The 27,380-nt window shown below is 38.5% G+C and overlaps 1 protein-coding gene across 9 annotated transcripts in view; it reads left to right on the top strand.

The window, feature by feature from the left end:
- The window catches only part of LOC122820339 (sodium/potassium/calcium exchanger 2-like), a 55,752-nt gene that overhangs the window by 15,716 nt on the left and 12,656 nt on the right, over positions 1 to 27,380 (top strand). For 3 of the 9 annotated variants that reach the window (XM_044097676.1, XM_044097674.1, XM_044097673.1), the window contains exons 3-7: positions 4,839 to 4,886; positions 7,142 to 7,250; positions 12,186 to 12,200; positions 19,561 to 19,611; positions 24,282 to 24,380. In XM_044097676.1, the coding sequence (XP_043953611.1) occupies positions 4,839 to 4,886; positions 7,142 to 7,250; positions 12,186 to 12,200; positions 19,561 to 19,611; positions 24,282 to 24,380 (322 nt within the window). The remainder of the gene's footprint in view (positions 1 to 4,838; positions 4,887 to 7,141; positions 7,251 to 12,185; positions 12,201 to 19,560; positions 19,612 to 24,281; positions 24,381 to 27,380) is intronic. The other 6 variants (XM_044097675.1, XM_044097678.1, XM_044097677.1 and 3 more) reach the window with 6 other exon arrangements.

Here is a 27,380-nt window from a genome sequence, read left to right as displayed (position 1 = left end):
TTAATGCATTAAATAAGAAATCAGATTTTTACACACTTTGGTATCAGGATGAAATTTACTGAAGGCTTCCTTAGTTAACGTGTGAAGGGTAAACATAACTGTACCAGATAGTTCCATGATTTTCAGTGTTTACTAAATCCTGGAAGTTTGTAACTCTAATCTTAAAACATACAGTTATTCTTGTACTAAAAGGTGCATTTGATTGCTGCACAAAACAGTCAGTTTTTTAATAAAACCAATGCTGCAAGACTTCATTTACCTGCAAAAGTGACACAGCAGTTTTTTTTTCTTGTTTCTTTTTTACACTCTTAATTCCTTCAAATTGTGAGGCTGATTGGCTGAGTACAAGGAAGCATTTGTCCTGGAAAGGATCGCCTTGTGGGAAATCAGCCTGATGGCAGCTCCTGTAATTAGTTCTGCTTGTTAGGAAAAATGAAGGGGTTACTAATTAGCAAGTGGATGGCTTCTTGACTTGTTGTGCATCTTTTCACTTCTTTCCTTAAAAGATCATCATTATCGTCTCTCAGGCATAACGGGGGAGGGCGGTTCTTTCCCGTCCTGCCACTCGACAGTTTAGCTCTAATGCAATGAATCTAGGTGGAGGAATCTCAAAGGAGGCTCTGTCTCGCTCTGATGGACAGGATGGCTGTTGTAAGCAGGTGCAGGAAATGCCTAGAGCTGCACAGAGTTGGGGTTTTACCGTGTTAGGCCTTTTAGCTGGGGTACTGTTAAATTTCAGGTCATTTGGGCACTGAGCTGTGACTGAGCGTTTTGTTGGAGTAACATGAAAACTCTTGCTTTAGATTTTGCTGGGAAACTCAAATGTCTCGGCAGTGGCTAAACTGAAACCAAAATTTTTTATGTCTCGTTTCAGTGAAACGATCTGATGTAAAAGACAAGGTCAACTAACCAAGAACCATAGAATCTCACAACTGGTCAGGTTTTCTGAGTTTGACTCAAACAGATAGCTGCCAAAAATGCCACAAAATCTCCTTTTGTCTTGCCTGGACCAAAAGCCATGCAATTTTTCTTTAGAGCTCAAATTATTTGGAGAACTACAGGTTTTAGAAATATTTTTCATGACACATCTTTTCATTGGAACAATATGGTACCAGCTTCACCTGTCACCCTAGATTAATCTTTCATCCCACTGAAATATGTTCACATCGCTGTCAAAAACAGAATGACGTGAATTATTTTGCTGAAAGAATAAATGGCACTGACAGTATCATGGATTTAAATAAAGTCGGTCATTAACGCGGCATAAAACATTTAAAAACTGTAATTCTGTGTAATTTCGCTTCAAAGATTTAGCAGGCAGAAAATGCAAATGAGATCCCTCCATAAATAGAAATAGTTTTATGCTCCCCGATTTCATATGTAAAAACCCATAATCCACCATTGATATTCAAAATTCAGGACTTCCGGCTCGGCTTTCAGCTTTTCATCACATATCCCTCTAAAACGTCCTGACGTTAAGCTCTGGTTGAGTGCTGAAAAATGAGCTGTTTTATTTGTAAATTTTTATTTTCAAATTTTTTTATTTTTTTTTTTACATCCAGTCAAACTGTTAATCAATAAATCTCCATAACACTGTGTTAAGACGCACACGGTGCCGGAGGGACATTTATCACCCCCCTAACTGATCCGCTTCCAAGAAAGATCCTGACGTGACATTACATAAGAGCTCGGCTACGCTGCTGCTGGTATTAGGGAACAGAAAAACTCCAGAGAACATGCTAATCTTCCTGCGCGATTATTAGTCATACTATTTAACGCTGGCTTAATGGAGGGAGCTCATGGCATAATTTCCATCCGGCATATTCACCTGCTCTACCCTAAATCTCCTGACTTGCTTTAGAGCTGGATGCTATGGAGTGAAATAAGATAATTATGCCGCAGTGTGCAGGGAATTAACCCGGAAATGTGAAACGGGAATAGGGAGCGGAGGTTATAATAACTCCGTGGAAAATTTCAGCATTAGCTGAACTTCTGCTGAAATTTTAAAAGAATTTAGATTTTTTTTTTTTTTTGCATCATTCTCTCTTCTGTAATCAACCCACAGAGGCAAAGCTGATACATGGTAAATTATGAGCTGCTAAACAGAAACACTGATATGCAGTGGGAGCTGCCATGTAACAAGGAAAAGTTTGAGTGGATTTAATTTTAAACTTTGTAATTGTGAGATAATCCACTGAAGCGGCCATAAACAATTTAAATGGCTCTCTTTAACCCAGTAAGCTGTTGGGAGTAGCACTAACACACCCTGATGTTTTCACCTCAAGAACTGAAGCCCTCTGCAGCCATCAGCGGATTTGGTATTCAGTGCAAAGCTGTGTCATTTAGCATGCAAATAAATCACAGAGTTAGCAAGCAATAAGTCCCTGTCTTGGAATTTGCGCGTTTTCAAACACTGCGATCAAACTGGATTAGTTTCTGAATTTCATTGGACATCGGGAAGGCTTATCAGCGAACATCAGCGCCTCCACAGTCTGCAAGTTCCTCTTTGAAACCACGTAGGCAGGAAACAATGCCTTGATATTCCAGGATCCAAACAAAAGCCTTTTTATGCGTTCCGCTTCCCTCGCGTTTAGAGTTGGAGGGCAACTGTTGTTTCCCACTCGGGTTTTTTGGAGATGAAGTGAACGCACTTCAGTCAGTCAGTCAGTTAGGAATGTCTTTTGTTTCAAAAATAAAACTGTTGCAGCATTCGAACGTGCCAAAAAAAAAAGAAAGAAAAGAAAATGGAGTCGTGCTGAGAATGACGGTTGTGAAAAAATGGATGGATTGTTAAAAGACAAGAGTCTCTTTGGCATGTTGTGGCACATTCTCTGCGACAAAGTTATCACATCAAAAGCTGACATTATGCTCTAATTTCACTTTCCTGCAAAAAGATGAAAGCGCAACTTGTCAAGTTGTTGCTTTGGTTGCCAAACTAAGTGAGCAAAGAAAGTACAGCATGTTGTAGCCCTACAATACATCCTGTAACATTGTCATCATTTTTGAGTAAAGTAGTAAGAAAAAAAAAAAATACTTCCCAGGTCACTGCAAATTCTTTGCAGCATTCATAAATTCTTAGGAATAATCAGACATGCAACTAAAAAGCTTTGAAATATGTCAACAAATTTCTGTGATATAATATTTCTAAAATACTGATTGCTGTGCCTTTTTTTGATGTCATCAGCCCAATTACACACAAAGCAGAATCGGCTAAATTATTTTCAGCGCACGTTCTAAAAATTTTGGAAATCACATAGCTGTATTTTTAATGTCAATGATCTTTTGTAAACATACATCAGTATATAAGTATGTTATCTTTAGCCACATGGAAGCAAAAATTCAGTGAAAGCTGAAATCCTGGATTCTCCGATAAATATGTCCTTTCATCGAATTACCTGATTAGATTTATCTTTTCGTAGCCTTTCAGACACTCAGGTTCTTGAGGACAATTTCCTCCAAGGCTCTTTGTTGCCTTTTAGAGACAAATAGTTTCGTTTTGACCTATGTGCTTTAATAGTACAGTTGATGGAGTGCTTGTACCAAGAATGGTCTTCCCATGATGTTTTCTCTGGAAAGTAACTGAGTTGTTTTTTGTTTTTTTTTCCACTGGCTTTTCAGTTGCATCTCCTGACCAGAACCTTTCATTGTCTGATTACTCAGTTCGTCAGGCAAAGTTACAAGTCTGCTTGTGGAAAATCATGGAGGCCACAGTGATTTGGGGCACTTCCAATGATAACAAAATCTTGCCTTGCTAGTCCACGAATAATATTCTTTTTTTTCCACCTGTATGCTCCGTTACCAAGCAAAGATTGTAAACTTCTTCTTTACTTGTCATCCAAGCAGCTTGGATGATCAATAGATTTTCAAGTCTTTTTTTTTTTTTTTAGATATTTTTAGTTTCTCTTTTGCTAGTTTTCAATTTGATGTTCATACCTTACACTTTCATCTTGTAATTGAGAAGCAAGAAGACATTTTGAGTCCTTACTGTGTACACAAGCAGGAGAGCAAATGTAAAGTTTTCAGGTTCAAGTTATTTGGGGATCATCTTGTTGGTTTTTACTTTGTCTTATGATAAACTCTGTTATCTTTAAAATAAATTCATTCATTTGACTAAATAAATGGAACCAATTTCTTTGACACTGCATGGCATTCACCAAGCAGCAAAAGTCCAGTCACCACTGCATGACAAGTTTTCACCCAGCTTGTGTGTCATGGATCCTGTTCCCGTTGAATATGTCAAAGGCATAATTGACAGCTGTGAGTAAAAGAACCACCATGATTACATCTCCTGCCCGCAGCCCTACAAAGCTGTAAAACTAAGTGGACGCATTTTAAGTAATTTGTTATGGATTAGAGTAAACTGAATAAAATGTTTCCCTGAAAATGGCGAAAAAAATTAGGAAAAAGTCCAATCAAGTGAAAGACGTTCAGAAACGATTACAAGAAACTCTCTCACTAGAAGAAAAATATGAATAAATACGTTTCAGAATCTAGACTAAGAAATGACTGAAATACAGCGGACATCCGTGATGTCAATGAAAACGTAAAGTGACATTTCTGAAGGAATTTCAAGGAAATTCGAGCGGATGCAGTCCGGTCCTGCCCGGCCTGTGACAAACACAACAGGCAGCCACAGCGGCAGGAGAGGAATCTGTCCCTCAAAGTCTCGTCCACTAACATCACAGTCAGTCTTCACTGTTGCAGTGCAGTACTGTCTATCTCTTTTGCTGTCTTTTCATCTGGTCCGTGTGGTTATGTGTGTGGCATGCTTCACATGTTTGTCCTCTTTTCTCTTTCTCTCCTTTCCCCCCCTCTTACTTCCTCTTCTCTTTGTGTTGGATGAGAAGTTGAGCCCCGGGGTGCCAGACGACGATGGCAAGTTGTCGGTAGGTCTCGTCTGACGGACGCTTTTTGCCTTCTCGCTTCCGTCTTTGTCCCCGTTCTCTGTGTTGATGTCTATAGTGTAAATTATGTGTGTAACTCCTTCTCCCACCCCACTGTGAACGGAACATGGCACACTGCTACTTCCAAGCCTCAGCCTCCCTGTGTGCGGAGTGTGGCGCCGTCTGTTTTCTGAAGCCCTTTGCCTTTTCCCTCCGTTTGCCTTTTGCACGCGGCATGCAAAAGGCAATTAAACAGGGAGCATGTGTCTCGCAGTCTGCAGACTGTTTTAATGCTTGTGTAAGAGCTTCCATCCAGAGAGCAGGAGGAGCAAAATAAAACCAAGCGGCAGAGAAGACGCATATCCGGCAAGCCCTAGCAATCACGCATTGTCTCCCTCGCCTCCCGCTCACACCCATACAGACTTGTGAATTAACACCTCACACCTCCGGTGCCTACGCGTCACCTGCGATCACCCAAAGGCAGACACATTCCCAGCAGCCGTCACCTGTGATGGAGCCTGATTTGTTTCCTTCTTCCCTAGCTCAGCTTCAGCTGCTGGAGGTGACCTTGGCGAGGATTCGTTCAGAGGAAGAAACTGAACTGTCACTCCAACTCAGCACGCCTGTCTCAACCAGCAGGGGCTTATGTTTATAAGAAGCTGTAGTGCTTCACGATTTATTAATTTTTTTTTACTTAGTTTCAGGTTACACACAAGGGTTTTGTGGAAAAGAGGATTATAGGGAGTCATTTTTCCAAGGTCGAAGCACATTCATGAGTAAATGATGCAGCGGCTTGAATCCATTTTCTAACTAGAACTGCACAGCACTTCAGAAGAATACATTTCTTCAATTATCCTTTGCTATTAAGTTAAAATAAATAAGGCATAAGAAAATACTTAAAGGTCCTAGCAAAAGCATTTATAAACATCAAGCCTTCTCATATTTTCGACTGTCACCACCATAAACTTCAATGTATTTTATTTGGTGCTTTTGTAATAAACCAGCACAAACTAGAGTGGTAGCATCTAATTGTGAAGTGGAGGGAAAATGATGCATGATTTTCCAAATCCAGCTGTTATATGAAGATCTCAGAGTTTTGTTAGATGACACTGGCAAACAAACAGCATCATAAACTATCATGAATTGGATAAGATGCAGTCTGACCAAGGTTAGGTCCAAAAACGAGTTTAATGATGTCTAGAAATCCACAAAAATCAGGAAGCACAGGTAACATGACACAGACTGGACAATATCAGGGAGGAAATACGACAAGGATCCAGTGGGGAGCAGGAGACTCAGGTGAGGTTAAATACACAAGGGATCATCAGGGGAATGAGAAACAGCTGGGATCAATCAGGGGGAGGACAAAAAACACAGGGACAAAATTAACAGCAAAAACACACACAAAAGTCCGCATCCTCACATAAACAAAAAGGAGCTCATCAGATAGGTCAGGGATAAAGTTGTGGAGAGGTATAAAGTCAGACTAAAAATAAATATCTAAAGCTCTGAATATCTCCCAGGAAAAACCGCAAGATTGGTAAATTGTCAAATGTAAGGTGTTCTTGCAGTTAGTCGCAGCTACGTAAGAAACGTGGAAGAAGGTTCTCTGATCTGATGAGACCAAAGTTGTGCCTGCATTCAAAAAAAGGAGGCAGCATCAACCTTTGGGAATGCTAAATTTAGATAAATTCTGGAAGAAAAATTATAGAAAGGCATAAGATAAGGACCAAGACTGAACTTTCAGCTGGAAAATATTCTGCAACATAGATATAGGGCAGAAATGAATAAGGATTTCAGCTTAAATCAAATCATATTCATGTATTAAAATGGTCCATTGAAAGATTGTCTTCAACCAACTTGAATACAGTCCAACTTGAGCTATTTTACAAAGAATAATGGCTAGTATTTAAATGTACAAAGTTTATACAAGCACAGCCCGAATATCTGCAGTTGTGATTGCAGCACCAAGTTTTCTCCACATAGATCCAAGATATGCATCATTTTCTGTCCACTTTGTGTTGGTCTTTCAAACAAAATTCCAGCAAAATGCCAAAATAGTTTTTGGTTGTTACATGGAACCACATGATTCAGTTCGAGAGTTACTAATGTGGAAATTAAGCGTTGTAATTCAGGTTTTTAGAAAAATCATACAATGTAGCAGATGGGTATTTTCACTTGGAGATGAAAGTTCAAAGTGAAAGAGCTCAATACTGGGAGCAGCATATTTGACTGACGATGCGTCTCTTCTCTCGTAGGCCAGGCCTCGCCTGCAAAGGGGCGGCAGCTCTGCTTCTCTGCACAACAGTTTGATGAGAAACAGCATTTTCCAGCTGATGATTCACACACTGGACCCTTTAAGTGAAGGTAAGGTAACTTGTGCAACAGAAGCAAAACATTCTTACTGTGAGGAACAGACATAAGAATGTGTATGGTCAGACTGAGGGAGCCTGGTATGCGTCATCAATCTTGACCTTTACTTTTAAAATTAATTCCAATAAACTGTTTGAAGTGGGGGTTTGTAGAGAAATTATTGGTATTTTGTACCCTACCTGCAGGGGACAGAAGTCATAACAAACTGAGCTTAAAGAAATAGAAGAATGTCTTACAGTAATGACAGTTGACAGGTTACTTCAGACTCAACTAATGGGTCTGAAGTAACATAAGAAACCAACCAGAATATGAATTTTCTCTGCAAAATCTTGTCTAGGGTGCACTAAAGAACACAACTTGTTTGCTTATGAATCTTTCCCAGCTGTTTCGATCATGTAGGCAACTGGTCCATTCGGAGGCCCTGGTTCAGAGTGGAGGAGGCTGGTCGCACTAGTGGTGGCTCATTTACTATGTGGCTTGCATTTCATTTGGACATCAGAGATTTTTATTTTTAAAAAACAGCTATATTTTCGTCATGCCAATGCAACAACCAATCAGAAAAAACGTGATCGAAGCTCTCCAAGTACTTGTTTGGAACACTCTTGAGTGCGAACCTGCCACCACTCTGAATGATGGCAGGTTTGATGGAGCAGCTAATTCAAACAAACCACATTCCAATAAGTACAATATTTTGATCAGGAGCCTTACACATAGCGATTGGCATGTGCTTCACTTCAAGAAAAGCAGAAGTGACGCGCACATCCAAATTGCACATACAGAGGGATTGCTGAGGGTTAAATAGAGTTTTTCAGGTTGAAGTTCAAATGCAAAATTCATAAAGGATCCTGGATTGGTACTTAATAAGAAAAAACACAACCAACAGCTTATTTGGTTTACAAATGAGCAGGTCTTGAGTGAAAGACTTTCACATTTTGGATTTTGTTAACAGGATACAGTAGGTGTTCAAAATCATTTTGCAAAATGACAACAGCCACATGTGTAGAATTGTGGAGTTGTTTCTTAAGTTGGTCACCTTGCTCCATCAGGGCTCATAATCTGACTGGCATGATCATCTTTATTCTAATCCAGATTCAGATTTCTACCACTTTTGCTGCTGTGGGTAACATAACACATACTAATAACTATTTCACAGAGCCCCACTCCAAAATAATAAACAAACAAAAAAACAAAAACTGAACTTCCACTGTAATCCTCTTTTCAGCTGTGTGAGTTTGGAATTGTCCTTTCTGTACGACTACAGCTAAGCTCACAATCCTGCCAACAAAGAGCAGCACCAACTGTCCTAAGTAATTGTCAAATGAACATAATTGCACAAGAGCCTCATTTACCTCCTGAAAATCCATCAAACCTCAAAAAAACGACCAGTGAAGTCCCTGTGTTGTGTACGTCGAGAGTGATTTATTACACTTGTTCTACAGCACAGCTGAGGTGGCAGGTAGATCATTTGCCTTTAATCCAAGATGATTGCCTATTAGCTCAGCTAAGGAAACAGCAAAACAGCAGTGTCAGACCTCTGGGGGAGGGAATAAATATGTTAATATTTTGGTAGAGGTGCTGTGTCATCTTATTTGTATCCCACCGTGAAAAGATGAGGGGTGAAAAGAGAAACATTATCTAGAACAGACAGTATGCACAAATTTTGCAGGCTTGTATCTTCTAATACAGCTTGGGACTTAGAGACCTGCTGTCCACAATACCAAAACATTTATAGCCCTTGATGAACCCTGGACTTATGTGTCTGGGGAGTTTATGTGGTAGATTAATACAAAGTAGTGTATATTTATGAAGTGGGGGAAAATGATACATATATATATTTAAATGTTATAATACTTGCTGAAAATGTTGAAAAATGTGATTTCTATGCATTTGGGGCATAGTGGAAGTAGATGTTCTTTTAAAAATAAAATTTTTTGAGCTAAATGAAAAATGTTATAAATTTGACGATACTTGAACTATTTTGAAAAGCAAAAATGAGCGTAGCCGGGGAATCATAAAGCAAAATACCTGTGATTGTGACTGCTTCAAATGATAGTTTTACAATCTATTAAATATACAACTATTTTCAGTTTTATTTATAAAAGAATTCAAAACCATCTTTTATTTCCCTTTCTGCTCACATTTATACTCTGTCACGGAAAATCCCAATAGAACATAAATAGGTTTGTGGTTGCAACATGACAAAACAGGAAAATCTTCAAGTACTACAAGGTACTGTATGTTGTTGGCACGGTTACAGCATTCACAGTTCTTAGCATGACAGCATAAGGTAATACCTGACTGGATAAATGCCAAAAACAATCATAAACCAAAATCATTAGACCACAGGGTTCTCCCATGGGTGCATGGCATCACATTAGCAAGTATTTAATGAGTAGTAAGAAGGTATTTAAGTTTTACTCCAAGAAACTTTGCTTCAAATCCAAAATATATCATGACCCATCTTCTGAGTGATTTACAAACAATAAAGATGGGCTTTTGAATCATGCATCTGTATGGATCTCTGCTAGGAATACAAGGCAAACTGTGCCCTTGTACATTTATCCTTTCAGTATCATGAATAAATACCACTCATGGATATTTGCAGAATGTTATGCTTTGTGCAGATTTTTATATCCAATCCAATCTCCATCAGGGTTTATATCATTAAAAGTGAACTGCTTTTGGTTTCAGTCCCCGTTAAACTTTTGCGCTATTCAGGTTTTAAATTAAGTGCCTGTGAGCCGATGAATAACTAAAGACTTTTAACAGCAGATTCAGTATGAATGCAGAACAAATCCTTCCAGACTTGACTGACGGGTCTTTTGCCAAGCAAATGACTGGAACTGAATGCACTGAAACAGCAAGTACAGTGTGACACGACGTGCACAATGAATAAATTACTCAAGAGAACAAAAGCAACACATAAGGCTTCGGCTCACTTGGATTAGGTATTAATTAGGTATTTCTTTGTAGTACTTTGGGAAAATTTCTCATCATCCAGAGGACGTATAAAAATGATATCAGTCTTTTACATAAGGATGTTGCTTTAAAATTCACCTTGTAAAGTGTGCAGGTAACATTTGGGGCATTTATTGAATTGATGGTGCCACATTTTACCGATTTTCATGAAGTAAAAGACAATTTTGCTGAAGAGTTCACAGCATGAAGTCCCATAAAGAAGTGCATTCATCAAAGATGGAGACCGTGCTGCTTGTCCTTGTCTGTTCTCGGCCTGTGAGAGCGGTTTATCAGGGCTGCAGAGATCTAGCAGGACTCCATCCATTCATTTTTTATAGGCCTCTCTCAAAATAGAGAGAGGCCTATAAATGCTGAACGAACGTCTGAGGTTGTCTCGCCAGTTCTCGGAAATGCTTTTCCTCTTGTTAGACTTTTAGAGAGGGGTTAGTTAGCATAATTGTGTTGCATGCATATGCGTGTGTGTGCGTGTGTGAGAGTGTGCAGTTTTGTCTTTTGTGATTTTACCACTCAGGTTCATTATTTCTCAGCCCTTTACCTTCTGCTGACACCAGTGGATCTGGGCTCTGGAGCCGACGTTATGTGGCCAGTGTGTATCTGGGATATTTTTTCTTTCTTTGAGGAATCAAAGCCGTACATTTAATACAACATCCAACACTGTGCAAAAGTTTTGAATCCCTCCTTTTTTCATATTCACATTATATATAATAAACCAGACTTTTCGGGTCCTCGTAAAATGGCTCTGAACAGCTGATTTTAAGGATTTCTAGCATTTTTTTTTTTTTGAAAAAAATTTCTTGGCTGCTTTTTACTCGTTTTATGTTTGGTACCTGACCATATCAGAAATTTTGTTTGTTATATTCACTTTTATCTGATCTATTAATTCTTAACAATGTTTTATAATTTACTAGACAGTATATTGTGTCAGCCAAGTATAAAGACTGGTTAAAAAATGAGTGAAAATTCTTTAAAGAAAAGCTCAAACAGAGTCTCAGAAAGCTGGTGGAGATTAGCTTAAAGAGACTCTGAGTTTCTCCGATTTATTGCCAGTTTCCCTTATCAAATTGTACGAATGGGCACACTTTGGTTTTATTGTTCTTAATGACTGAAATGTACTTTTATTATTATTTAAATTATCTGAATAATAATCCCATTTTATGCTGTTAATATTTCACACATACATCCGTACATTCAGGTCCTTGCAAATTAAAAGTTTGCTCTAGAAATAAAGCATATTCATTATCACATATGTTGAATAGCTACATCTAGTGCATCAAGCAGTGCTACTGAACTGCTACTGAATGCTACTGATCAGTACCAAATCATAATTTGAAACAAAAGCACAGCATTTAAATGAACCAATGGTTAAAAAAAAATGGTTGAAATAGCTGAAGTAACAGTTCAGTTTGTTATGCAAAGGGATAAGCAGATGGCAAAAGTGTGCTTGTGTGGGTCTGTTTGTAAGACATTTAGTTACTTATAATTTTGTCCAAAGTTTGAATTCTTGTGTGTTTTTTGAGAATTTTTTTTATGTTCAAAGTAGAAAAAAAGAAATCAGGACATGTCTCACTGCAATTCAGCATACATGGGATATTACTTTTTTTTCACTTTTTGAGCTGAATCACTACGACAAGTTCACCTTTATAATAATAATATAGTTTAAGGAGATGCACCTTGACATATTTCATATTTTGCAAGACATCAGAAAGAGTGGTTCCTTACTTCTAATTTAACTTTCTTTGCCCAGATGTAAGAATTATTTCTCTAAGTTTGCATCATTTCATTGAACTACTAACATAAAAAATGGTTTGTTGACCCTTTTACAATATTTCTCATCTTGAAATATTGCCCCATAATTATTCAGTTCTCGCTTTCTCACTGAAGATCACCTGGATTTATCATGTCTCTGTTTCTGTTTTCTTCTTATTTCTCTTTCTTTTACTGTCCCCTCAGAATTTGCTGACTCTGGTGAGTTACTCCTCTAATTTCTGTGTCCCTTCTTCCCCGTCCTCTTCCTCCTCCTCCTCCTCTCTTCCCACCCCTCGTATATGGCAACAGCAGATATGTTTGTTCTCATTCCAACATCTGGGAAGCCGCTCTTATCCGACGTGCTCTCTTATGTATACATGTTCTTAACGCCTCTGTGGTGTATGTCAGCTCTCTCCCTTAAATATGCCATTCTCTTCTGTGGATGCTTTCTGCTTGGAAACCCCCTCTGTGATCATTTCTGCATTGTTCCCCCCTCCCCCATCGTTCCTGATCCTCTCTCTCCTCTTTTAAATTCGCGAATGCTGTAGCTTTTCGTCAATGTTTTCTGTGTGGAACTCCAGTTTGAAGAGGATGGCGTGTCGGTTCCTTTATCTTGCCATTAGTTTATAAACACATGCAATTTTTCTTGAATCCTTGTCATCAGAACTTAAAGTCAATAAGTGCTCAACAGAGAAATCACTAATTTGTATTCCCTAAGTTTCTTTCCTTTTCTTTTTTTAAATCAAACTGTTATTGACTCACATTCGCCTGATCCTGACGGTATTCTGTGTTTACTCAGCATCAAATCCTTTGCCCATCTGTTTGTCTTGTGCTCCTCTGAATTCAAATGTATTTTAGTGTTGTGACATACTTGAGATCTACTTGGAGGAAGAAAAAAAAAATCGTAGTAATGGACTGGGACAGTTTGTTTCAGGCTCTAATATGAAGTTCTTCCACCCATATGCAGCTACAAACAAAATCACTCAGGAACGGCATTAAATATTGAACGGCACAGAGATATTGGGAGTGAGCGGAGAGGGCTGGAGCTCAGTCGACCGTCTGAGACGAGACTCTTAAAAACCCCAGTCAGGATTCAGGCGGCATTCCTGAATTTGTTTTAAGCTCTTCCATAAGATTTATCACACAGGTTGACGTATGCTCATTATAGTTATTAAGGTCACATTTGATGTTGCGGATCATACCTGGAAATGGAATAAGTTGACTTTGATTATATTTGGGTGGAGTTTAGGTAGGGTGTTTCATATATGCTGGACAGGCCTGAAAGGATAACTGGAAGTGAAATGGGAGGAGGAGGCTGCAAGGATTCAAGTTGGAGCAGATACACAATAAGATGCGTTCATATTGTGGTATAGTAATATATAGTAATATATTTTTTGCCCAGATTGCAAAATTTTTGTAATGTCACTTAATTTTGTGGCTTTTAAGTCATATATTTAGTTCTTTTGGATTGCTAGAATGATGGTGATCCAGAATAATATATAGTTCATGTATTATTTGAACTTTTAGATTCTAGTCAGCTGCTCTCTGTTGTGAAAGCAATACTTTATCGCTCTAGTTAAATATAGTAGCAACAGTCCAAAACCAGTCCCTGTAGTTCAGTTCTGACCGCATGAGGAGAACTTTCACAACAAATTCAAACTTCTGCACCCACTTGTTGGTTTTCTAAAAATCATTGAAGTTGAATAATCCTTGCATGCTAGAAAAAGAAAGATTAAAACGAATCAATAAAAGCTCCAAATTAACACAGTCAGCTTGTCCATCCTGACTATAGGTTAACTTCTGGCCAGAACCGCAGATGAAAATAAATGCATGTTTTAAAGATAGAAAGAGAAAAAAAAAGTAATTTAACTTGCTGTTTACTTTAAATATCCACCAACTCACAGCCCTGTTGTGTGTGCAGCATTATTGCTGTGGCTCAGACTGTTCAGTCACTCTTCAGATGATTGCTATCTCACTGAGATAGACAAGAAAGATTACTCACCCTGCCAGAATGACCTTGCGCATCTTTGTTGATGTCAGGTCTTTTTTTTTTATCGAGCGCAGGTCACACCAAGCTTGTCAGTGGTCCGAGTAGAGACCAGAGAAGGTCATCTGTGTAAACCATGATGCACACTTATTGGCAGACAAACTGCTTACAGAGTAAGCTGGTGGCACGAAAGAGGGCATAGCTTTCAGTTTCCTTGGAAACCGTAGATGCTAATCAAAGGACATCCAATTAGCTCTTCCTTTTGCATTCATACACACAAATAATATTGAGAAAATAATAATTTTCTCTTCAATTTTACAACCATAAATAGAGAGGAGGTAACGCTTCACACACCAGCAGTTGTGTGTGATTGGTGACCCAGGGCCACATTGATCACGGTTCAATATTGCACTCACTGTCACTGACCCTCTGGGCAATGGAAATGCATTTTCCATTTCTACAAATATAACACATTGACTTTTTGTTTTTTACTTTAATGTTGTATTAACACAACACAACCCTTCCATGGTTAATAGCAGTAGAGAACACAGTATAACATCACATTGGTAGTAGATGTTTCCAGATAGGACTTAGATATTCTACATTCAGTGCAGTCTTTAAAGTACAGTGTAAATGTTTAAAGCCACTCATCATTTTTCTTTTGCATATTCTTAGTCAGTTGTTGAATAAGTCTCCTGAAGGTATTTTATTATTGGTTTTCTTTGGATTCTTGCTACTTTTTAATGCATTTTTTCCCCAATCCTTGTATCTGACCTTGACAGCTTACTGTGCAGTGTGTGCTGAAAAATGAAAGAAGTCAACAAGTCAACAAATGGAGATCAAAAAAGTTTTTTACACTCACTTAAGGAGGTTTTAGTTTCTCTGATAAAGAGTTAATGCACTTGGGGGAAATGGAAACACATTTGCTGAATTAGTTCTGACGTAGTGAACTTTCCCATTGCAGGGTGGGTTTGTGCCTTACTATAGGCACGAAACTCAGATCAATTTTGTGATCCATTCTCGTTTGCAGTCTTAAGGACCTGAAGTATATTTTGTCCGGAGCTATCCAGAAATTTGATGGGAATGTCATAATTGAGACAGGAAGTGACAAAGTGAAACACATCCACTTTGGGGTAAAATATTGTAAAAAAAGTTGCGCACTTACCAATGGTTGGCGCTCAAAAATGCAGAAAAAAATGAAAGAGTGAAACAATGGTCTTGCTCAGCTTTCTGTTTACCATTAGACCACTTTGTGCTTACATTACTGGGATTTCCGGGACATACTCTCACGTGAATACTCACTCTGCCTGGTGGTGCGTTGAAAATTCGGATGCATATGGTGTGATTTGGGCCTGACCCTCTGTTAGAAATTCAAATTGCTTTAATTGTGTTGAAAAAAAAAAGAAGCTCAAAGTTCAACTTGAGTTGCTGTTTTCTCTCAGCAATAAAGCAAATGTGTGTTTTCCCTGAAAGCTTTTCCATTTTTTTAGATAAATAATTTATTAAATTCTTATGGATCCTATCATTCAAAAGAGGCTTTGAAGTTTTGCTCCACTTCATGTAAAGTTGATAACTAATCACATTTCCAGTGTGTTATGTAATTGGGCTCAGCCAGCCATCGCATCAGCCGTCAATCCATCGTTCTTGTTATCAAACCACATACCCACACATGCTACACCTCGCAGCCAGCTTAGACCGCTTGGGTAATATAATCAATGTTAAAAGCCTTTTTGCTTTTGCACAGACTATGAATCCCCTGATTCTCCAGCCCCCAGCACACACGCTGGACACGTACACACACTCGCTCTCACGCTTGGCTCACTCACGGTTTGGAGGTCACGTCACAAGGACAAGGGTTTGGTTTGTAAACAACAACAAACCTGACTGTCTTTCCACACTTGCAGAGCATGAACACGACACTGCATGAAGGCAGTAATTTTGATTTGAAGTAATTGGGCTCAGTAACAGAATTGCTTCACTGTGAATTTAAATAGAAATCATATAATCAAATGAGATTCAAGCACTTTTCTGGAAGTGCAGCAGAAGAGCAAGGCATGTTGCAGTGAGACACATTTTCATCTCATTAGACTGATTTTTCAGAACTGCCAAGTCTTCTATGCAGCATGAGATTTTCGCTATAGTTTCATCACTAGAGCAGAGCGGCTGCACGCTCAATATGATAAATATCAGCGTTAAGTTTTTGCTGCAACACATTTCTATGTATAAAATTATCTGCACATGAAGGAATTTATAGTCTTTTTGCAATGACAATCTTGTGTAGGAAGATTAAGCTAAGTCAAATTATTTCAAGATTATGAGACTGATTGGTTTTTAATAGATAGTGAGCCATCCATCCATCCATGCACTTTCTTCCGCTTTATCCGGGGTCGGGTCGCCGGGGTAGCAGCACAGAATGGAGGCCCAGACTTCCCTCTCCCCAGCCACTTGTTCCAGCTCCTCTGGGGGAATCATGAGGAGTTCCCAGGCCAGCCGAGAGACATAGTCCCTCCAGCGTGTGCTGAGTCTTTATCATTGTTTGTAAATTGTATTATGGATGAAGTTAGGGCTGTTCGAGAGGTCATTTCAGAAATGTAGTTCTGCTACAACAGACATTTTATCAATCTTACTCAGATTTTGAGATGACGATGAAAACGTTAGTCATAGTTTTCCTTATTCTCCCATCAACGTTGTACTTTGAACCAGATGCTGGTCTAACATCATGATGCTACCATCACCATGTTAAACATCTCATACAATATTTGTAGACTTGAAAACTTCTCCTTGAATCCTTCAAACATACTTCTTGTTAATTTGGAAAAAAAGGTTAGTTTTTATCATTAAAAAGCAAAAGAAAAGCCTAAAGAGAACCGATGAAACCAGGAGTCTTATGTCACAGGGAGAATGCTGGATAGAAAACAAGTGAGAGATTATTGAAGGGTTGCAGCTGGGAAGGAATCAGGTGGCTGAGAAATGAGGGAGGCTAAGCAATAAAAATAACACAAGGAGAACACCATGAACACAGGAATGACATAAATAATATCTAGCACATATAAATCCACAAGAAACACTAACGAAAGTTAAAGCTTATCCATTTGGGGAGCTGCAAACTTTAGCCAAGCTTGAAGGCTTCTGTTGTGAAACCGGGTCTAGCAGTTTGCAGTTGTTGGTTGAGCGTTGATGGTTCCCATATCAGTTTCCTTTTTGGGAGCGTAATAATTTGGATGTTCTTCCATCCACCGACACATTTGGATCCTTTTCTTGTAATTGTGTTATTTAGAAAGTAGTCTGGATTGTACAATAAACCTTTCAAACATGTTTAAATGTGCAGCTCCTCAGAGACTTTCAGTGAAACACTCAAATTATGGCATTCTTCTGAGTTACAGTCAATCAAGTGGCAGCTGTCAAACAAATCCTTATTTGTGTTAGCAAATCAACAATGATTGGTTCTCACTCGATCGTTGTTAATAATGAGAAATTAATAGGGTTTCCCTTGTGAAAAGACATTCTAGAAAAACAAATATTGTGTCAGTGTGTGATGCTGTGTTTTTTAATCTTTCAGAGGAGGAGCTGATGGTTGGAAATTCCGAAGTTTCTAGTGAAGAGCAGAATTGAGTGATTGTTTTTTTGTCATTTTTGTTATACAAGGCCAGAGAAAGCAAATCAGTCTAAAGCAATTACTCTATCACTTCAATTTTTGACTGTAAGTGTAAAATCCTTACTCTGATGTGATTGGTTAATTTTACTCCAAATGGAACAGGCTGCACATTTCTACTTTTGTCTTGTGTGTCAACAAAGTATTTTCCCAAAAATCTGGGATCATCAAGATGATATTTTGGAAATGTGACACTGGCCTCTGTGTTCTTAGTGACCAGCAGTGGTTTTTGTTCATTTTGCTTCTTCTGTTGAGTCTTGATCACTGACCTTTGCACTGAAGACAGTTCTGAATTCTTCTGTGACATCCTGCATGAATCTCCATTGCTCCCTTAAGGTGGTTTTGGTAGACTAACACCTTCTTTGACAATTAACCACTGTTTCATGCTTTCTCCATTCGTAGATAATGGATGACTCTGTGATTTGCTGAAGTCCCAAAACCATATAAATGACTTTGTAAACTTTCTAAAACTAACAAATAAATGTTTTTTTTTTTCTGATCTTGCATTCTTTTAGAAATTTAGGGAATCGTGTTGCTTTTTGAGATTTTCAGCCTACTTCATGTTGTCAGTCAGGTCTTATTTAAGGTATTTCTTAAGTTTTCCTGAAGTAGTAATCAGCTAATGAAGCAAAAATGTTGGTAATTCATGACTTTACAGACCCAGGTAGGTTTAAAAAACTATGTTCTTCATTTTATATTTACTCTGTTTATCTTTGTCTGATAGTAGAAGTTGCTTGACAAACTTTGATGTGACCAATATGCAAAATCAGGAGAAATCTGTAAGGAGGCACACATTTTTTTGGCAATGTATGTCTCTTTTTTTGCAGTTCTATGTTGTACATTTATTCTCTTGCAAAGTATTGGACTGAAACATGACCATTTACGAGGAATATATTTAGTCATCATATTCTCAGTAATGTCCTTTTGGTCTAAATTTAACAGGTAGTTCAGGACTAAACATAGGCTACAGCTAGACTCTGTTTTAGATTATGCTTTCTGCTCAGTGGGAAGTCAAACAGTGAAGCGGTCTGTGTTGAGTATGATAGGTTCTATATGCTCCTTAGCTTTTGTTAAGGAGTGGTGGGATCTCGTTGGTTTGCTGTCTATTAAATGATTTTCTGTCCTAACAGATGTACTCAGGCAGTAGTTTATTCTTGTGTGTATCATCAAATGAGCACACAACCCAAAACGCTCTGCTGGGAGACAAGCGAACATATTTATAGTTGGAACAGAACAGCTCCAAGCTGTGAGATGCTTTTTTTTTTTTTTTACTTCTGAGGCAAAGAGCAACGTGGGAGGCAGGAGCTTGTGTTCTCCTGCTTCATGTTCAGCTGTTGCTGCAGATTTGTGTTCCTGACTAATTCATCATGCAGATGTGCTGACCGTCCTGGTCCCTGTGGCACGGAGAACTGCTTCAGTAAGGGAATCAAATTAGCCGTTGTGGTTTCATTGTTGAAATAAAACGCTGACTCACGAGGTTTTATTTGGGAAAAGGTCGCATACAGAGGAGAGGAGGACTCATCTTTTTTTGTTGTTGTTGTTGTTGCATGTTGACCTGATATATTTTGCATCCTCGTTCAGTCTGTTTGTTTTTAATTTATCGTTATAAGTGTCATAATTTCATCCCACTCTTTTTTTTTTTTACACACTTTCTATTTAAATACACTCTGTCACTGGGAGGCTCTTCTGACCGAGTCACTGTGAGGCTCCAGAGTGTTCTATATGCAATTCAATCTTTGTTTTGCACTTATGCAGTGATGACTCAGAGAGATTTTTCTTCTTTCTGTTTGTCACGTCTTGTGCCTTGTGTGAGTGTTTTGCACAGTGTTGTGTGATCTACGTTGAGCCAAGCAGACCTGTGCTGTTCTGTCATGTTCACTATTTCCCTTTTCTTTGTGTGTCCGTTGCCTTACCCTGTGTCTTTTGCTGTGATGTTGTAGAGCTTGGGACTTATGGGAAACTAAAATATTATCACTCAATGACTGAGGAAGGTAAGCCCAAAAGTTTTCACTATTTTCCTTGTGTAATTCAGCGTCCGTCTTCCCCTCTTGGTTTTGTCCCTCTCCTCCTCATCTTCTCATGATGAATCATCTACTTTTCCACCCTCTTTTTGTGTTGTTGCTCGTGACACACATTTTGCAGTTTTGTTTTTCAGTTTGGCAACAATCTCTGAGATTTCACTGACATAAGTGCAAATCATGGTGTCCATGCCATTTTTTACATTTTTATTTTTAAGTTTGCTTTTTTTTATTATTATTATTATTATTTAAAGCTGTGTTGTCGCTATCAAAAAAAATTATGTGTTTTCCTGTGAGGTGTTTTCCGTTTTTTTAGCTGTGTAAAACCAACGAGTCCAATGTTTCTCACAGTGCTTTGTAAATGTACGCATTTACATTTTGCCATGTTACAACCACAGATTTTAATGTAATTCCTTAGGATTTTATTGGACAAACCAACAAAAAAATTTGTTCTACCTAGTGTAATTCTCTTGCAGCTCTATACTTAGTAAACCATCAATTCAATGCAAATAAAGCTGCAATCTTTCCTTGTAGAGACTGAGATGTTTGTCCATCCTTTGTAAAATACCTCAAATTCAATCAGGTCATTATATGTGAACATCACATTTCAAGTTTTGCCACAAATTCTGAGTTGGATTGACTGATTGGATGACTAAGTCATTCTAACACATTAACACACAGTAATGTGCAGTATTACTTTTCAGCTAAACCTAAAAGTTACATTTTCAGTAACTCTCCTCTGACCAAAAACTTACTGGCACATTTTTGTTGTGTCCCCTAGAGTCTGGGTGTCAAACTCATTTTCATGTTGGGCCACATCTAGATCATAGATCTTCTCAAAGGTTTGGTTGTGGAAGAACAAAATAGATAAAACCCATTAAGAAATTTCAAAAATATTGATAAATATCTGTCTCTACATTCAGTGAATTCCTGACATTAAGTAATATTTAAGATCTTTTCACATTGATCAAATTAGGCGGTATACAGATAAAATCTCTAAAAAGCGATGACAGGGCGAGTTTGACGAATGTGCCCTAAAATTCTTGTGTAAAATTTTTAGACTTTTAATAGTTTATGCAGATTTATGCTTTACAGTACAAATAGTCATTTGGGCAGAATTTTCCAAGCGCTGTGGATCTCTTTAGCTCCACCAGAGTTACTCTGCCTCTCTTGGTATTCCTGATTAATTTGGCCTCTCAGTTTAGAACAATAATCTAATTTAACTCAACTTCATATTTCTCTGCATTTTCCCTGACCTCTCTATCGTGTCCCTTCACCTCTGTGATACTGTCTGCTCAGGCTAACAAACCTCCCCAGGCTTTCACAGAAGAGCTCAGTTTATAGTAAAATTGAATTACAGACAGAGACACTGTAATATTAATAATGAAGATGTAATGTCTCAATTGAATTGGTTGTGTTTGCTTTCATTTAGGACTAACAGAATAATGGGGCTGAATAAAAAATAAAAAAAACATGACACATTTTTTATTTTACCATAAAATGTAAAAATAGCCATAATTATTTATTTTGTAATTATGCAATACTTTCTGTTGGTCAAACAAAACTATAATAAAATTAAGTAAAGTTTTTAGTGGAAAATATCAAAGGCTGTAAATTCTTTTGCAAGGAACCACGATTTAATTCTGTGAATGTACTAAAATATCTGTTTCGCAGGCTGCTAAAACACATTCACATTCATGTTCAGACTTCAAGAAACAAAAGATTTGTTTTCTCCTCCTTTGCTCTCACTCTCACTCGGTTTCTTTGTTTCTGTAACCCATCTGGGTTGCTGAGAAATACATCATCCACGCCTCAGCGCCCGCTTGGGGGATTCACTTACACCAGCAGCGGGTGCGCACACCTGAGACGTACGTTGCTGAATTTGGCAAACCGGAGTGACTCATCCGCCCGCCGCTTACGTAACGAGTGGAGCTGACAGGGAAACAGAGCGGCTGTGTCAGAGACAGGCAGGCAGGGAAGGAATGGGCTTGGTTATTCTCAAAGACTCTTAAATATTCCACAGATTACAATGCCCCTGTCTTTAGTTTTGGCAAAGTATAAATAGTTCTTACAGATTTGATTAGTATAAAGAAAAAACACTGAACCAAATCTTTGTAGATTTTTCCTCTATGCTGAAGTTATCAATAACAACCTGGTCCTGTTTGCCTCTAAGAACATCTTCATATATTTGCAACATCGTTAAAAGCCGACCTCTCCATAAACCTTTTTCTATAATTTATTTTCTCTTTGAAAAGAGCTACCGTAAATGATCTATGTTAAATGGTAAGCTCCTAAATGGTCAACGATTCCATAACACAAGTGAAATAAAAAGATAGAAAGATGATGAATTGCACTTTCTCCATGGCTAGACCCTCAGTCATCTACTTTACAGACATGCTCTTCATATTCACTCAACAGGACGTTTAAAAGATAGCATCCTTAATAAGAGAGATGGATTAGCACATTAGCATTAGCTAAAGTTGTTATTGAGCACTGTGGGAGAGTCCCAAGACAAATTTATTTATCATTTCACTTTTTTTTCCCAACAAACATATTGATGAACTCTTTGGAAGGTGTGTGACCTATTACTGGCATAAATGCAAAAAATGTTTTGAAAGCAGCATACCTTCCCGCAGGGTGGTGGAGGTACCTCCACCTTCACGCATGTTTAATAACCAGGCGTTATGCTGTTCAGCATGTGAATTTTAAGTTGACATGTACCTGGGTTATCCTGCAGAACAATGTTGAGAAGCAAACAACAAATCACCTCTGAAGGGCTCAAAAATATAACTTTTGAAGGTTTTGGGCAGATGCTGGGCAAACATTTATCCAATCACTGTTAAGATGAAAAGCTCTCAGTCAGGTTTATTAGAAATCTTGAGCAAGGTGAGATGAAAGAAAGAGTCAGAACTGCTCTTTCAGAGAGTCAGCACTGACTCAGAGTTCTTTTTATACCCAAGGAAAATTTTTATTCAATAATATTTATAAGACAAGCTATAAAAAATAGTTTCTCTACAGGCCACTGCAAGATTGGACTTCTGTTTGAAACTTGCAGCTCCAGATGTAATCTTGGGCATTTGACCTTAAAAGTGGGAATTCAAAAGAAGCCTATATTTCACGCAGAATGATTCAAATAAAGATGTGACATAAACCTTAAATTCAGACAGTTATTAAACTTAAACACCAAAGTTTAACACGGTCATAAGACTTTAACGAAAACATAGTTATTTTTATTACCTAAGTAAACTCTGAACTGGACTCTGACATATATGCTGTGTCATGCCATTAATGCTTCAGGAATCATACACTTTAACTGATTTCAAACAATTATGCAAAGAAGATGTCAAAATCTCTGCAACTCCTGATGGTATTTACCTCAGCCAAGGATGGCACAACAAGTTTTTAGATTTAGAGGCATTTTGTTTTTCTCCCAAGCGATCAGATTGGTTGGGACAACTTTTTTCCCCCAAAATCATCTCATGAAAATTGCATTTTGAATTTGCTCAGATTAAAGTTAATCTACTGATCATAAATTTGGTTGGGTTCTTGAGTGTTTTCTGGGAGAAAGCACGTCTCGACGATGATTTCTCACCCACATTTTACACAAATTCACACTCGCTGTCAAACACAAAAGCAACTGAGAATACCCGCCTAAGGTGAGTGATGTCCGGGCTTTCAAACATGTGACGGCGTCTTGTGAAAATGTGGCGTGTGCCGTGTGTGCTCGTGTTGCTGTTTTGGCACAGGCGAGGCTGGAAGGGGGTCGTGCTTTGCCAAACAACGACAGACGAGGTGAGAGAAAGATGGATGAGTGACGAGCAAGAGAAGCGATGCAGAGACGAGGAGTGAGAGAGAGGAAACGGGAGCAGAGGAGCAGCCAGCAACTTCGGGTTATTAATGATTTTGCCTGAAGGTCACAGACACTGTCGACATGGCTGGGTGGAGTACATATTGACGCCTTACTGTGTTGAGCACTTACAAATCAGCCGTGCTGTCTGAAATAAAAATAAATAAAAAATCTTTTGCATCGATTTCAGTGGTGGAAATCAGGCGTGGGGAGAACAGACACGCAGGGTCTGTTATGCAGATATCCAGCTAAACGTATGCATGAAAGCACATGAATGTTTACTTGTAGATTTGCTTACTTAAAAACCTCCTTCTCTTGCTAAGCACACAACCTTAAAAATTCGATTTATTGTCGGAAACATGCTCCACAAATTTTGATTCCACTCAGGGTTTTTTTAAGGTGTCTGTAGTAGTGTGTTCTGTTTTCTGTTTTTGTTGGGAATGAAACAGGATCTCCATGTTGATGTTGTATTCTTGAAGAACTTTGCTTTGTTTCCTCTTTCCTAAAGCTGATAAAGACTAAATGAGTCTGACCTCCAGAAGACGGATTTCTCTCTCAGCCTCTGTCTAGCATCAAGACATTGCAAATATCAACTATATATGATACTCCGCCTCATACTGACGCCATATTGTTCGGACAACACAATAGCACTGCTTACCTGTTTGTCCTGTGCTTCCTGAATGTGATCCACAACCGGTCAAAGTTGACAACGAAGGAGCAAAACTGAGGACGTTTGAAGATGCGTTGCTTCGAATTTAATCTCAGAACGTTTCCTCTTCTGTTTTTGTTCATGCAGGTAAATTTCGTGAGAAGGCGTCTATCCTTCACAAGATCGCTAAAAAGAAATGCCAGGTGGAGGACAGCGAGAAGGCCAACGGAGTAGCAAGCCGTGCAGGTAAAAACCTCGGCTGTTGCAAGAACACACATTAACTCGCTGTCCTTCTGAGAATGTCACTCGGGGATTCGGTGCTCCGAGGAGTAAAGTGAGTGAAAGTGAAGCTGGAACTAGCTGTACCCAATCCACTAAAAATCCCATTTGCAGATTTTATTGTTACTGAATCGCTCTACTTCCTGGTATATTAAACCCATTGTTGAAGTCAATCCATTGTTGCTTTGTAGGTTGGAATTGAAAATGTTTTGGGACTACCAATCTAAATGAGGTATTTCTTCAAAATGCCTCTGGTGTTTCGTGCCTTAAAGTGACTTTTATGTGCTGAAAAAAAGAAAATGTAGTAACCCCAAATTATTTGTGCTAATAGGTCACAAGTAACTGAATGAAATTTCTCAAACTTACTTTCTTTACCTAATTTGGAGAACCTTAATTTGAGTACTTATACATAAGACCTATACATAAGATGTCTCACCTGCTCTCTTTCTTAAGTGCAATCTTTAAAACAAACACAGACCACACTGAAGGACTAAAAATTAGCCACTACATAGATTGTCATTGCATGGTAATGAAGATGTGCTCTGGGGTGCATAAAAAATGTAATTCAGTTCCTATTACTCCTGATTTATGTGAAAGTTTGAGTAGATTGTTAATCAGAGAATTAAAATCAGGACTGGTCATGCAGCAAGATGAAACCCCATCATGTCACACCAGGCCTGTCGCTCTCCAATTAATTATTGTAAAGCTTTTTGTGGGACAGCTGGTATGCACATCCCAGTTCGCCTGTTCTCTGGCTGCAAGTCAAAGGATCTCACCAAATGGCTGCAACTAACAATCCACAATCTCTACACTAACAAATACGGCCCCACGATCAGGCCCCCGTTCACAAGGTGATACATACATGCAGGCACCCACTAAAATAGGGCACCTACTGTGGCAACCGCAGCAGGTGTAGTTAGAACACACACCTCCAAATTGGGCAGTAGGTGGTTGTTAGGGGTTGTGAGTTTTTAGACAACATTTAAAATGCTTAATATGGTTTCTATACCTTTATTAGAAAACAATGGTAATGATTTTAATACTGTTCAGACAGTTAGAGAATAAAGAAAATATTTTAAAAATAAATCTCAGTTTGAGAATAAACAGCAGGCTTCAGAGTTTTGGTGTGATCGACTACTGTGGAAATAAATGTAAGATTTTTTTTGTTTTATTTTTTGACCACCCTTGCCACCGTATGCCCACAGAACAGTTGAATATATTTGTATTCATCACATTGGATTCATTTCTGCTGAAAAATAACTAATGCCAGAAGTGAAGAAACCTTCTATTTATAGGGAAATGTACCATATAACTATGGAGATTTAATCAAGGTCACCAAATGTCATTTTACAGAAAGGCTACCTGTGGCAGTAATATTTTTGAAAGTCGGTCAGGATACCAATTATTAAAGGTTTGCGATTTCATTGCTCACACAATGAAATTAGATTTTCCAAATTTGTCACAATCAAGACATGTTGAAATATAATCCAGTGTGTCAAGGTCATGGTCACCCCATTTGCATCCCTGGTCTTCCTGTTGGTGAACGTACCCAGAACAAATTTCTAGCTTTCCACTTTTGTGCAGATGAAAAGAATCAGAACATTCCAGCTTTTGGTATTTGATCATTTGCACCCTCAATCCCCCCCAGATATAATCATAAGTGCTGGGCCTCATTGAACCTTGATAATGCTTTCAAAATTACTATTAATCCATTCTCATTTTAGTCTATTATTGTGAGACATTTTGTCAAGGACAGGGCTATACAGATGCTAGTTTACTCTACCTTTTACAAAAATGTGCATGTTCTCGCTGAAACTTTACCCGACTTTATAAAAACTTTGCTAAGATTTCCCCAGTGAAATGATTAATGAGATCACAGCCGACGTTAAACAACCATGACATTACCAAGGACAGCCAAATTGATCGCAAGTGTTATCTTCAAGCAGTGTTTAAATCAATCACACTCACTGCCAAGAGTAATTCGGGTGTGCTTTATTTCCCCCCTCAAAGCGCACCGAACCAAAGAAGAAAAAACAAACACAGGCCGACGGCGGCACTTTCATGGCTTCGGTGTTGATGGAGCAGGAGAATCAAAGCAACAGCAAAAACATAAATGTATGCTAACAGCACTGCATTATCATATTATCCTCTTAATCAACATGCAACACTGCTGGTCATAAGAGCAGTGTCAGGACTTCAAGCTCAATAGTATCACCTGGTAATGCGGTGTGCATAATGCAGTAGCAGTTCCTTCATATCTCATTTGGATCTGCAAAATCACAAGCCATACGTGGGGAAGGGGGAAGGGGTAGTTGAGGTCATGTGCTGGGATATTGTCATATTAAGTCACATTATCTATCTGAGACTCATCCTAATTGTGTCACAACCACAGTTGGATTAAAGCAATTTCCACAGCAATTACAGTTTTATCATCTGATTACATGGCTTTAGGCTTTCTGTATTTTAGCGAGGGCTGTTAAACAAGTCCAGCCTCCAGTGAAATGGAGTCCTATGAGCCAAAGCAGAAGGAATGAAGGTAGTGGCAGTCATGCACATGCCTGTCAGCACACCGAGAGCCGACTTGACTGGACCTGAGTCTGTGCTTGTTGATTTCTATTTAAGTTTCCACGTTTTAATTTTTGAAGCTATTTCTGTTACAAGTTTCAACCGGGACGTTTGATGTATGCAGGTCAAGGTGTTATAGAAGTTGGTAATGAGAATCTTCAAAACTCTAACGTGAAGCTTTTGCACACTGAAGCCGCGTGTTTACTTAGAGAGGTCGGAGGTGATGAGAAGTGTTCCAGATAAAATTTTTATGTCCGGAGGTTATTGTAGCTATTATTTTGTGTCCGTGGTAAATGTTATATCAGTTCAAAATATCAGACTTTTGTGATGGTTGAATAGAAAAGGAAGTTGTACATTTAAATTACCAGCTGTAAACAACAATCCTCCCCCCTGCAAACTCTC

The sequence above is a fragment of the Gambusia affinis genome, linkage group LG18, assembly GCF_019740435.1.
Source record: "Gambusia affinis linkage group LG18, SWU_Gaff_1.0, whole genome shotgun sequence".
Lineage (NCBI taxonomy): Eukaryota > Metazoa > Chordata > Actinopteri > Cyprinodontiformes > Poeciliidae > Gambusia > Gambusia affinis.
Note: the sequence above shows the minus strand (reverse complement) of the source record. Positions and strands in the feature narration are given on the sequence as shown.